The following is a 14,065-nucleotide window of genomic DNA, read 5'->3' on the forward strand; positions in this document are numbered from 1 at the left end:
ATGGTGTCACAAATTAAAGTGGGCAGATGGTGTCACAAAACAAAGTGGAAGATGGTGTCACAAATTAAAGTGGGCAGATGGTGTCACAAATTAAAGTGGGCAGATGGTGTCACAAAACAAAGTGGAAGATGGTGTCACAAATTAAAGTGGGCAGATGGTGTCACAAATTAAAGTGGGCAGATGGTGTCACAAAACAAAGTGGAAGATGGTGTCACAAAACAAAGTGGGCAGATGGTGTCACAAAACAAAGTGGGCAGATGGTGTCACAAATTAAAGTGGGCAGATGGTGTCACAAATTAAAGTGGGCAGATGGTGTCACAAATTAAAGTGGGCAGATGGTGTCACAAAACAAAGTGGAAGATGGTGTCACAAATTAAAGTGGGCAGATGGTGTCACAAATTAAAGTGGGCAGATGGTGTCACAAAACAAAGTGGAAGATGGTGTTACAAATTAAAGTGGGCAGATCTGTGCAGGAGGTGCAAACAGCTAGCACTCACATGAAACTAGTTCTATCTACCAACTGGTGACGTCCACTTTGGCTGGTCAAACAAAACAATGAAAAACTTTTTCTTGTGCCCAATTTATGTACACTCAAAGTAAGCATTTAATAAAAATACAAAGTTCAAAATTGATGTTGGGGGAGTTTTAAGACCAGACAGTGTATACAAGTGTAGGAGAGAATGTTGTCCCCTCCCGCCCAAAAATTGCAAGTGCACCCCCCCCCCCGGAGAAAAAAGTCTGGAAGAAACACTGGTGAACACATGTGTGTAGGAACAACTGGGCACATGTGGAGTGTAGGGACAACTGGGCACATGTGGAGTGGAGTGTAGGGACGACTGGGCACATGTGGAGTGTAGGGACAACTGGGCACATGTGGAGTGTAGGGACAACTGGGCACATGTGGAGTGTAGGGACAACTGGGCACATGTGGAGTGTAGGGACAACTGGGCACATGTGGAGTGTAGGGACAACTGGGCACATGTGGAGTGTAGGGACAACTGGGCACATGTGGAGTGGAGAGACAACTGGGCACATGTGGAGTGTAGGGACAGCTGGGCACATGTGGAGTGTAGGGACGACTGGGCACATGTGGAGTGTAGGGACAACTGGGCACATGTGGAGTGTAGGGACAACTGGGCACATGTGGAGTGTAGGGACAACTGGGCACATGTGGAGTGTAGGGACAACTGGGCACATGTGGAGTGTAGAGATAACTGGGCACATGTGGAGTGTAGGGACAACTGGGCACATGTGGAGTGTAGAGACAACTGGGCACATGTGGAGTGTAGTGACAACTGGGCACATGTGGAGTGTAGGGACAACTGGGCACATGTGGAGTGTAGGGACAACTGGGCACATGTGGAGTGTAGGGACAACTGGGCACATGTGGAGTGTAGAGATAACTGGACACATGTGGAGTGTAGGGAACTGGGCACATGTGGAGTGTAGGGACAACTGGGCACATGTGGAGTGTAGGGACAACTGGGCACATGTGGAGTGTAGAGATAACTGGACACATGTGGAGTGTAGGGACAACTGGGCACATGTGGAGTGTAGGGACAACTGGGCACATGTGGAGTGTAGAGATAACTGGACACATGTGGAGTGTAGGGACAACTGGGCACATGTGGAGTGTAGGGACAACTGGGCACATGTGGAGTGTAGGGACAACTGGGCACATGTGGAGTGTAGGGACAACTGGGCACATGTGGAGTGTAGAGATAACTGGACACATGTGGAGTGTAGGGACAACTGGGCACATGTGGAGTGTAGGGACAACTGGGCACATGTGGAGTGTAGAGATAACTGGACACATGTGGAGTGTAGGGACAACTGGGCACATGTGGAGTGTAGGGACAACTGGGCACATGTGGAGTGTAGAGATAACTGGACACATGTGGAGTGTAGAGACAACTGGACACAGACTGCCAAAATATCTGTAATAATTTTGGTCTACAAATGATACGATTAATAACAGAAGTTGATTGAAAAAAACCTTACCTTAGCAAGCTGTAGGAAAAGAAAAAGTGAGAATGTCAAGCTACTCAAATGTCAGGCTACTCAAATGTCAGGCTACTCAAATGTCAGGCTACTCAAATGTCAGAAGTGTCAGGTTACGCAAATGTCAGGTTACTCAAATGTCAGGCTACTCAAATGCCAGGCTACTCAAATGTCAGGCTACTGTAATGTCAGAAGTGTCAGGTTACGCAAATGTCAGGTTACTCAAATGTCAGGCTACTCAAATGTCAAGCTACTCAAATGTCAGGCTACTCAAATGTCAGGCTACTTAAATCTCAGGCTAATCAAATGTCAGGCTACTTAAATGTCAGGCTACTCATGTCATAAATGTCAGGATAATCCAATGGCAGAAATGTCAGGCTACTCAAATGTCAGGCTACTATAATGTCAGAAATGTCAGGCTACTCAAATGTCAGGCTACTATAATGTCAGAAATGTCAGGCTACTCAAATGTCAGGCTACTATAATGTCAGAAATGTCAGGCTACTCAAATGTCAGGCTACTATAATGTCAGAAATGTCAGGCTACTCAAATGTCAGGCTACTATAATGTCAGAAATGTCAGGCTAATCAATTGTCAGCTCCCATCAGATTAAGGTCACATAAATACAATATAAAGTTTTCTTTGGTTGTTAAGCTGTCCTGGTTTAGCCAATCTTGGTTTAGCCAATCTTGGTTTAGCCAATCTTGGTTTAGCCAATCTTGGTTTAGCCAATCTTGGTTTAGCCAATCTTGGTTTAGCCAATCTTGGTTTAGCCAGTCTTGGTTTAGCCAATATTGGTTTAGCCAATCTTGGTTTAGCCAATCTTGGTTTAGCCAGTCTTGGTTTAGCCAGTCTTGGTTTAGCCAATCTTGGTTTAGCCAATCTTGATTTAGCCAATCTTGGTTTAGCCAATCTTGGTTTAGCCAATCTTGGTTTAGCCAATCTTGGTTTAGCCAATCTTGGTTTAGCCAATCTTGGTTTAGCCAATCTTGGTTTAGCCAGGTATAAAAACTGCTTACCGCAACAAGTTGGGTGACTTTGGGGGGGAGACTGGGAATGTAAAGTTCAAGGTCAGTGTGCCATCTTCTGTTCCAGTAACAGCTCCATTGCCATGCAAGGTCAGCTCTCTGTGGCCATTGGGGGCGGGTGGCCTGAGATAGGCTGGGGGCATGTCAGGGTCAAGGACATACAAATCCTCGGATGAGATATCTGTGATATAGTGCAGGGATTCTTGGGCTTTGTCAATAGGAAAAAATCTTTCAGCTGTAGTGGCTGGGAAAAACACAAGTTGGGTGATGTATTAGGTAGATGAATGTGCTGTGTGTTGTGTGTGTTGTGTGTGATGAGTGTGTGTGTGTGTGATGAGTGTGTGTGATGAGTGTGTGTGATGTGTGTGTGTGTGATGAGTGTGTGTGTGTGATGAGTGTGTGTGTGATGAGTGTGTGTTTGTGATGAGTGAGTGTGTGTGATGAGTGTGTGTGTGATGTGTGTGTGTGTGTGATGAGTGTGTGTGTGTGTGATGAGTGTGTGTGTGTGATGAGTGTTGAGTGTGATGAGTGTGTGTGTGATGAGTGTGTGTGTGATGAGTGTGTGTGATGAGTGTGTGTGTGTTATGAGTGTGTGTGTGTGTGTGTGATGAGTGTGTGTGTGTGTGATGAGTGTGTGTGATGAGTGTGTGTGTGTGTGATGAGTGTGTGTGTGATGAGTGTGTGTGTGTGTGATGAGTGTGTGTGTGTGTGATGAGTGTGTGTGTGTGTGTGATGAGTGTGTGTGTGTGTGATGAGTGTGTGTGTGCGATGAGTGTGTGTGTGATAAGTGTGTTATGTGATGAGTGTGTTGTGTGTGATGAGTGTGTTGTGTGATGAGTGTGTTGTGGGTATGATGAGTGTGTGTGTATGATGAGTGTGTGTGTGTGATGAGTGTGTTGTGTATGATGAGTGTGTTGTGTGTGATGAGTGTGTTATGTGATGAGTGTGTGTAATGAGTGTATGTGTGTGTGATGAGTGTGTGTGTGTGATGAGTGTGTTGTGTATGATGAGTGTGTTGTGTGTGATGAGTGTGTTATGTGATGAGTGTGTGTAATGAGTGTATGTGTGTGTGATGAGTGTGTGTGTGTGTGTGATGAGTGTGTTGTGTATGATGAGTGTGTGTGTGATGAGTGTGTTGTGTGTGATGAGTGTGTTATGTGATGAGTGTGTGTAATGAGTGTATGTGTGTGTGATGAGTGTGTGTGTATGTGTAATGAGTGTGTTGTGTATGATGAGTGTGTTGTGTGATGAGTGTGTTGTGGGTATGATGAGTGTGTGTGTGTGATGAGTGAGTGTGTGATGAGTGTGTTGTGTATGATGAGTGTGTGTGTGATGAGTGTGTTGTGTATGATGAGTGTGTTGTGTGTGTTTGATGAGTGTGTTGTGTATGATGAGTGTGTGTGTGTGATGAGTGTGTTGTGTATGTGTGATTAGTTTGTTGTGTGTGTGTGATGAGTGTGTGTGTGTATGTGTGATAAGTGTGTTGTGTGTGATAAGTGTGTTGTGTGTGTTGTGTGTGATGAGTGTGTTGTGTGTGATAAGTGTGTTGTGTGTGATAAGTGTGTTGTGTGTGTTGTGTATGATGAGTGTGTTGTGTGTGTTTGATGAGTGTGTTGTGTATGATGAGTGTGTGTGTGTGATGAGTGTGTTGTGTATGTGTGATTAGTTTGTTGTGTGTGTGTGATGAGTGTGTGTGTGTATGTGTGATAAGTGTGTTGTGTGTGATAAGTGTGTTGTGTGTGTGTGTGTGATGAGTGTGTGTGATGAGTGTGTGTGTGTGTGATGTGTGTGTGTGTAATGAGTGTGTGTGTGTGTGATGAGTGTGTTGTGTGATGATGAGTGTGTGTGTGTGTGATGAGTGTGTGTGTGTGATGAGTGTTGAGTGTGATGAGTGTGTGTGTGTGATGAGTGTGTGTGTGTGATGAGTGTGTGTGTGATGAGTGTGTGTGATGAGTGTGTGTGTGTGTGATGTGTGTGTGTGTGATGAGTGTGTGTGTGTGTGTGTGTGATGAGTGTGTGTGATGAGTGTGTGTGTGATAAGTGTGTTATGTGATGAGTGTGTTGTGTGTGATGAGTGTGTTATGTGATGAGTAAGTGTAATGAGTGTGTGTGTGTGTGTGATGAGTGTGTTGTGTATGATGAGTGTGTTGTGTATGATGAGTGTGTTGTGTGATGAGTGTGTTGTGGGTATGATGAGTGTGTTGTGGGTATGATGAGTGTGTGTGTTGTGTGATGAGTGTGTTGTGTGATGAGTGTGTTGTGTGATGAGTGTGTTGTGGGTATGATGAGTGTGTTGTGTGTTTGTATGAACACCACGATTCCTTACAATCCAGGAAACACCAGTGGGCCGAGAGTTTGATGCCTGAAGGCTCGGGAGGATCCTTTGGAAAATGCTGAAAATGTTAAACAAGAGACTAGGTGGCATGACAAGACTGACAGAGAACATAGAGATGGTGGCATGACAAGACTGACAGAGAACATAGAGATGGTGGCATGACAAGACTGACAGAGAACATAGAGATGGTGGCATGACAAGACTGACAGAGAACATAGAGATGGTGGCATGACAAGACTGACAGAGAACATAGAGATGGTGGCATGACAAGACTGACAGAGAACATAGAGATGGTGGCATGACAAGACTGACAGAGAACATAGAGATGGTGGCATGACAAGACTGACAGAGAACATAGAGATGGCATGACAAGACTGACAGAGAACATAGAGATGGTGGCATGACAAGACTGACAGAGAACATAGAGATGGTGGCATGACAAGACTGACAGAGAACATAGAGATGGTGGCATGACAAGACTGACAGAGAACATAGAGATGGTGGCATGACAAGACTGACAGAGAACATAGAGATGGTGGCATGACAAGACTGACAGAGAACATAGAGATGGTGGCATGACAAGACTGACAGAGAACATAGAGATGGCATGACAAGACTGACAGAGAACATAGAGATGGTGGCATGACAAGACTGACAGAGAACATAGAGATGGTGGCATGACAAGACTGACAGAGAACATAGAGATGGCATGACAAGACTGACAGAGAACATAGAGATGGTGGCATGACAAGACTGACAGAGAACATAGAGATGGTGGCATGACAAGACTGACAGAGAACATAGAGATGGTGGCATGACAAGACTGACAGAGAACATAGAGATGGTGGCATGACAAGACTGACAGAGAACATAGAGATGGTGGCATGACAAGACTGACAGAGAACATAGAGATGGTGGCATGACAAGACTGACAGAGAACATAGAGATGGTGGCATGACAAGACTGACAGAGAACATAGAGATGGTGGCATGACAAGACTGACAGAGAACATAGAGATGGTGGCATGACAAGACTGACAGAGAACATAGAGATGGTGGCATGACAAGACTGACAGAGAACATAGAGATGGTGGCATGACAAGACTGACAGAGAACATAGAGATGGCATGACAAGACTGACAGAGAACATAGAGATGGTGGCATGACAAGACTGACAGAGAACATAGAGATGGTGGCATGACAAGACTGACAGAGAACATAGAGATGGCATGACAAGACTGACAGAGAACATAGAGATGGTGGCATGACAAGACTGACAGAGAACATAGAGATGGTGGCATGACAAGACTGACAGAGAACATAGAGATGGTGGCATGACAAGACTGACAGAGAACATAGAGATGGTGGCATGACAAGACTGACAGAGAACATAGAGATGGTGGCATGACAAGACTGACAGAGAACATAGAGATGGTGGCATGACAAGACTGACAGAGAACATAGAGATGGTGGCATGACAAGACTGACAGAGAACATAGAGATGGTGGCATGACAAGACTGACAGAGAACATAGAGATGGCATGACAAGACTGACAGAGAACATAGAGATGGTGGCATGACAAGACTTACAGAGAACATACAGATGGCATGACAAGACTGACAGAGAACATAGAGATGGTGGCATGACAAGACTGACAGAGAACATAGAGATGGCATGACAAGAGTGACAGAGAACATAGAGATGGTGGCATGACAAGACTGACAGAGAACATAGAGATGGTGGCATGACAAGACTGACAGAGAACATAGAGATGGTGGCATGACAAGACTGACAGAGAACATAGAGATGGTGGCATGACAAGATTGACAGAGAATATAGAGATGGTGGCATGACAAGACTGACAGAGAACATAGAGATGGTGGCATGACAAGACTGACAGAGAACATAGAGATGGTGGCATGACAAGACTGACAGAGAACATAGAGATGGTGGCATGACAAGACTGACAGAGAACATAGAGATGGTGGCATGACAAGACTGACAGAGAACATAGAGATGGTGGCATGACAAGACTGACAGAGAACATAGAGATGGCATGACAAGACTGACAGAGAACATAGAGATGGTGGCATGACAAGACTGACAGAGAACATAGAGATGGCATGACAAGACTGACAGAGAACATAGAGATGGTGGCATGACAAGACTGACAGAGAACATAGAGATGGTGGCATGACAAGACTGACAGAGAACATAGAGATGGCATGACAAGACTGACAGAGAACATAGAGATGGTGGCATGACAAGACTGACAGAGAACATAGAGATGGTGGCATGACAAGACTGACAGAGAACATAGAGATGGTGGCATGACAAGACTGACAGAGAACATAGAGAAGGTGGCATGACAAGACTGACAGAGAACATAGAGATGGCATGACAAGACTGACAGAGAACATAGAGATGGTGGCATGACAAGACTGACAGAGAACATAGAGATGGTGGCATGACAAGACTGACAGAGAACATAGAGATGGTGGCATGACAAGACTGACAGAGAACATAGAGATGGTGGCATGACAAGGCTTACAGAGAACATAGAGATGGTGGCATGACAAGACTGACAGAGAACATAGAGATGGTGGCATGACAAGACTGACAGAGAACATAGAGATGGTGGCATGACAAGGCTTACAGAGAACATAGAGATGGCATGACAAGACTGACAGAGAACATAGAGATGGCATGACAAGACTGACAGAGAACATAGAGATGGTGGCATGACAAGACTGACAGAGAACATAGAGATGGTGGCATGACAAGACTGACAGAGAACATAGAGATGGTGGCATGACAAGACTGACAGAGAACATAGAGATGGTGGCATGACAAGACTGACAGAGAACATAGAGATGGCATGACAAGACTGACAGAGAACATAGAGATGGTGGCATGACAAGACTGACAGAGAACATAGAGATGGTGGCATGACAAGACTGACAGAGAACATAGAGATGGTGGCATGACAAGACTGACAGAGAACATAGAGAAGGTGGCATGACAAGACTGACAGAGAACATAGAGATGGCATGACAAGACTGACAGAGAACATAGAGATGGCATGACAAGGCTTACAGAGAACATAGAGATGGCATGACAAGACTGACAGAGAACATAGAGATGGTGGCATGACAAGACTGACAGAGAACATAGAGATGGCATGACAAGGCTTACAGAGAACATAGAGATGGTGGCATGACAAGACTGACAGAGAACATAGAGATGGCATGACAAGACTGACAGAGAACATAGAGATGGCATGACAAGACTGACAGAGAACATAGAGATGGTGGCATGACAAGACTGACAGAGAACATAGAGATGCCATGCAAGACTGACAGAGAACATAGAGATGGTGGCATGACAAGACTGACAGAGAACATAGAGATGATGGCATGACAAGACTGACAGAGAACATAGAGATGGCATGACAAGACTGACAGAGAACATAGAGATGGTGGCATGACAAGACTGACAGAGAACATAGAGATGGCATGACAAGACTGACAGAGAACATAGAGATGGCATGACAAGACTGACAGAGAACATAGAGATGGCATGACAAGACTGACAGAGAACATAGAGATGGTGGCATGACAAGACTGACAGAGAACATAGAGATGGTGGCATGACAAGACTGACAGAGAACATAGAGATGGTGGCATGACAAGACTGACAGAGAACATAGAGATGGTGGCATGACAAGACTGACAGAGAACATAGAGATGGCATGACAAGAGTGACAGAGAACATAGAGATGGTGGCATGACAAGACTGACAGAGAACATAGAGATGGTGGCATGACAAGACTGACAGAGAACATAGAGATGGTGGCATGACAAGACTGACAGAGAACATAGAGATGGCATGACAAGAGTGACAGAGAACATAGAGATGGTGGCATGACAAGAGTGACAGAGAACATAGAGATGGCATGACAAGACTGACAGAGAACATAGAGATGGTGGCATGACAAGACTGAATGAGAACATAGAGATGGTGGCATGACAAGACTGACAGAGAACATAGAGATGGTGGCATGACAAGACTGACAGAGAACATAGAGATGGTGGCATGACAAGACTGACAGAGAACATAGAGATGGTGGCATGACAAGAGTGACAGAGAACATAGAGATGGCATGACAAGACTGACAGAGAACATAGAGATGGCATGACAAGACTGACAGAGAACATAGAGATGGTGGCATGACAAGACTGACAGAGAACATAGAGATGGCATGACAAGACTGACAGAGAACATAGAGATGGTGGCATGACAAGACTTACAGAGAACATAGAGATGGTGGCATGACAAGACTGACAGAGAACATAGAGATGGTGGCATGACAAGACTGACAGAGAACATAGAGATGGTGGCATGACAAGACTGACAGAGAACATAGAGATGGTGGCATGACAAGACTGACAGAGAACATAGAGATGGTGGCATGACAAGAGTGACAGAGAACATAGAGATGGTGGCATGACAAGACTGACAGAGAACATAGAGATGGCATGACAAGACTGACAGAGAACATAGAGATGGTGGCATGACAAGACTGACAGAGAACATAGAGATGGTGGCATGACAAGACTGACAGAGAACATAGAGATGGCATGACAAGACTGACAGAGAACATAGAGTTTTGGCATGACAAGACTGACAGAGAACATAGAGATGGCATGACAAGACTGACAGAGAACATAGAGATGGTGGCATGACAAGACTGACAGAGAACATAGAGATGGTGGCATGACAAGACTGACAGAGAACATAGAGATGGTGGCATGACAAGACTGACAGAGAACATAAAGATGGTGGCATGACAAGACTGACAGAGAACATAGAGATGGCATGACAAGACTGACAGAGAACATAGAGATGGTGGCATGACAAGACTGACAGAGAACATAGAGATGGCATGACAAGACTGGCAGAGAACATAGAGATGGTGGCATGACAAGATTGACAGAGAACATAGAGATGGTGGCATGACAAGACTGACAGAGAACATAGAGATGGTGGCATGACAAGACTGACAGAGAACATAGAGATGGTGGCATGACAAGACTGACAGAGAACATAGAGATGGTGGCATGACAAGACTGACAGAGAACATAGAGATGGCATGATAAGACTGACAGAGAACATAGAGATGGTGGCATGACAAGACTGACAGAGAATATAGAGATGGCATGACAAGACTGACAGAGAACATAGAGATGGTGGCATGACAAGACTGACAGAGAACATAGAGATGGTGGCATGACAAGACTGACAGAGAACATAGAGATGGCATGACAAGACTGACAGAGAACATAGAGATGGTGGCATGACAAGACTGACAGAGAACATAGAGATGGTGGCATGACAAGACTGACAGAGAACATAGAGATGGTGGCATGACAAGACTGACAGAGAACATAGAGAAGGTGGCATGACAAGACTGACAGAGAACATAGAGATGGCATGACAAGACTGACAGAGAACATAGAGATGGCATGACAAGGCTTACAGAGAACATAGAGATGGCATGACAAGACTGACAGAGAACATAGAGATGGTGGCATGACAAGACTGACAGAGAACATAGAGATGGCATGACAAGGCTTACAGAGAACATAGAGATGGTGGCATGACAAGACTGACAGAGAACATAGAGATGGCATGACAAGACTGACAGAGAACATAGAGATGGCATGACAAGACTGACAGAGAACATAGAGATGGTGGCATGACAAGACTGACAGAGAACATAGAGATGCCATGCAAGACTGACAGAGAACATAGAGATGGTGGCATGACAAGACTGACAGAGAACATAGAGATGATGGCATGACAAGACTGACAGAGAACATAGAGATGGCATGACAAGACTGACAGAGAACATAGAGATGGCATGACAAGACTGACAGAGAACATAGAGATGGCATGACAAGACTGACAGAGAACATAGAGATGGTGGCATGACAAGACTGACAGAGAACATAGAGATGGTGGCATGACAAGACTGACAGAGAACATAGAGATGGTGGCATGACAAGACTGACAGAGAACATAGAGATGGTGGCATGACAAGACTGACAGAGAACATAGAGATGGCATGACAAGAGTGACAGAGAACATAGAGATGGTGGCATGACAAGACTGACAGAGAACATAGAGATGGTGGCATGACAAGACTGACAGAGAACATAGAGATGGTGGCATGACAAGACTGACAGAGAACATAGAGATGGCATGACAAGAGTGACAGAGAACATAGAGATGGTGGCATGACAAGAGTGACAGAGAACATAGAGATGGCATGACAAGACTGACAGAGAACATAGAGATGGTGGCATGACAAGACTGAATGAGAACATAGAGATGGTGGCATGACAAGACTGACAGAGAACATAGAGATGGTGGCATGACAAGACTGACAGAGAACATAGAGATGGTGGCATGACAAGACTGACAGAGAACATAGAGATGGTGGCATGACAAGAGTGACAGAGAACATAGAGATGGCATGACAAGACTGACAGAGAACATAGAGATGGCATGACAAGACTGACAGAGAACATAGAGATGGTGGCATGACAAGACTGACAGAGAACATAGAGATGGCATGACAAGACTGACAGAGAACATAGAGATGGTGGCATGACAAGACTTACAGAGAACATAGAGATGGTGGCATGACAAGACTGACAGAGAACATAGAGATGGTGGCATGACAAGACTGACAGAGAACATAGAGATGGTGGCATGACAAGACTGACAGAGAACATAGAGATGGTGGCATGACAAGACTGACAGAGAACATAGAGATGGTGGCATGACAAGAGTGACAGAGAACATAGAGATGGTGGCATGACAAGACTGACAGAGAACATAGAGATGGCATGACAAGACTGACAGAGAACATAGAGATGGTGGCATGACAAGACTGACAGAGAACATAGAGATGGTGGCATGACAAGACTGACAGAGAACATAGAGATGGCATGACAAGACTGACAGAGAACATAGAGTTTTGGCATGACAAGACTGACAGAGAACATAGAGATGGCATGACAAGACTGACAGAGAACATAGAGATGGTGGCATGACAAGACTGACAGAGAACATAGAGATGGTGGCATGACAAGACTGACAGAGAACATAGAGATGGTGGCATGACAAGACTGACAGAGAACATAAAGATGGTGGCATGACAAGACTGACAGAGAACATAGAGATGGCATGACAAGACTGACAGAGAACATAGAGATGGTGGCATGACAAGACTGACAGAGAACATAGAGATGGCATGACAAGACTGGCAGAGAACATAGAGATGGTGGCATGACAAGATTGACAGAGAACATAGAGATGGTGGCATGACAAGACTGACAGAGAACATAGAGATGGTGGCATGACAAGACTGACAGAGAACATAGAGATGGTGGCATGACAAGACTGACAGAGAACATAGAGATGGTGGCATGACAAGACTGACAGAGAACATAGAGATGGCATGATAAGACTGACAGAGAACATAGAGATGGTGGCATGACAAGACTGACAGAGAATATAGAGATGGCATGACAAGACTGACAGAGAACATAGAGATGGTGGCATGACAAGACTGACAGAGAACATAGAGATGGTGGCATGACAAGACTGACAGAGAACATAGAGATGGCATGACAAGACTGACAGAGAACATAGAGATGGTGGCATGACAAGACTGACAGAGAACATAGAGATGGTGGCATGACAAGACTGACAGAGAACATAGAGATGGTGGCATGACAAGACTGACAGAGAACATAGAGAAGGTGGCATGACAAGACTGACAGAGAACATAGAGATGGCATGACAAGACTGACAGAGAACATAGAGATGGCATGACAAGGCTTACAGAGAACATAGAGATGGCATGACAAGACTGACAGAGAACATAGAGATGGTGGCATGACAAGACTGACAGAGAACATAGAGATGGCATGACAAGGCTTACAGAGAACATAGAGATGGTGGCATGACAAGACTGACAGAGAACATAGAGATGGCATGACAAGACTGACAGAGAACATAGAGATGGCATGACAAGACTGACAGAGAACATAGAGATGGTGGCATGACAAGACTGACAGAGAACATAGAGATGCCATGCAAGACTGACAGAGAACATAGAGATGGTGGCATGACAAGACTGACAGAGAACATAGAGATGATGGCATGACAAGACTGACAGAGAACATAGAGATGGCATGACAAGACTGACAGAGAACATAGAGATGGCATGACAAGACTGACAGAGAACATAGAGATGGCATGACAAGACTGACAGAGAACATAGAGATGGTGGCATGACAAGACTGACAGAGAACATAGAGATGGTGGCATGACAAGACTGACAGAGAACATAGAGATGGTGGCATGACAAGACTGACAGAGAACATAGAGATGGTGGCATGACAAGACTGACAGAGAACATAGAGATGGCATGACAAGAGTGACAGAGAACATAGAGATGGTGGCATGACAAGACTGACAGAGAACATAGAGATGGTGGCATGACAAGACTGACAGAGAACATAGAGATGGTGGCATGACAAGACTGACAGAGAACATAGAGATGGCATGACAAGAGTGACAGAGAACATAGAGATGGTGGCATGACAAGAGTGACAGAGAACATAGA

At 44.9% G+C, this 14,065-nt stretch overlaps 1 protein-coding gene across 1 annotated transcript in view; it reads right to left on the reverse strand.

The window, feature by feature from the left end:
* Positions 1-14,065, reverse strand: part of LOC131928915 (diacylglycerol kinase zeta) — a 103,907-nt gene that overhangs the window by 8,607 nt on the left and 81,235 nt on the right. Inside the window, exons 21-22 of the mRNA XM_059285084.1 lie at positions 5,356-5,416; positions 3,021-3,273 (exon numbers count right to left, since the gene is read on the reverse strand). Coding sequence (XP_059141067.1) covers positions 3,021-3,273; positions 5,356-5,416 — 314 coding nt within the window. The remainder of the gene's footprint in view (positions 1-3,020; positions 3,274-5,355; positions 5,417-14,065) is intronic.

Source organism: Physella acuta, unplaced genomic scaffold (genome assembly GCF_028476545.2).
Source record: "Physella acuta isolate Inbredline_101_S28 unplaced genomic scaffold, ASM2847654v3 ptg001567l, whole genome shotgun sequence".
NCBI lineage: Eukaryota > Metazoa > Mollusca > Gastropoda > Physidae > Physella > Physella acuta.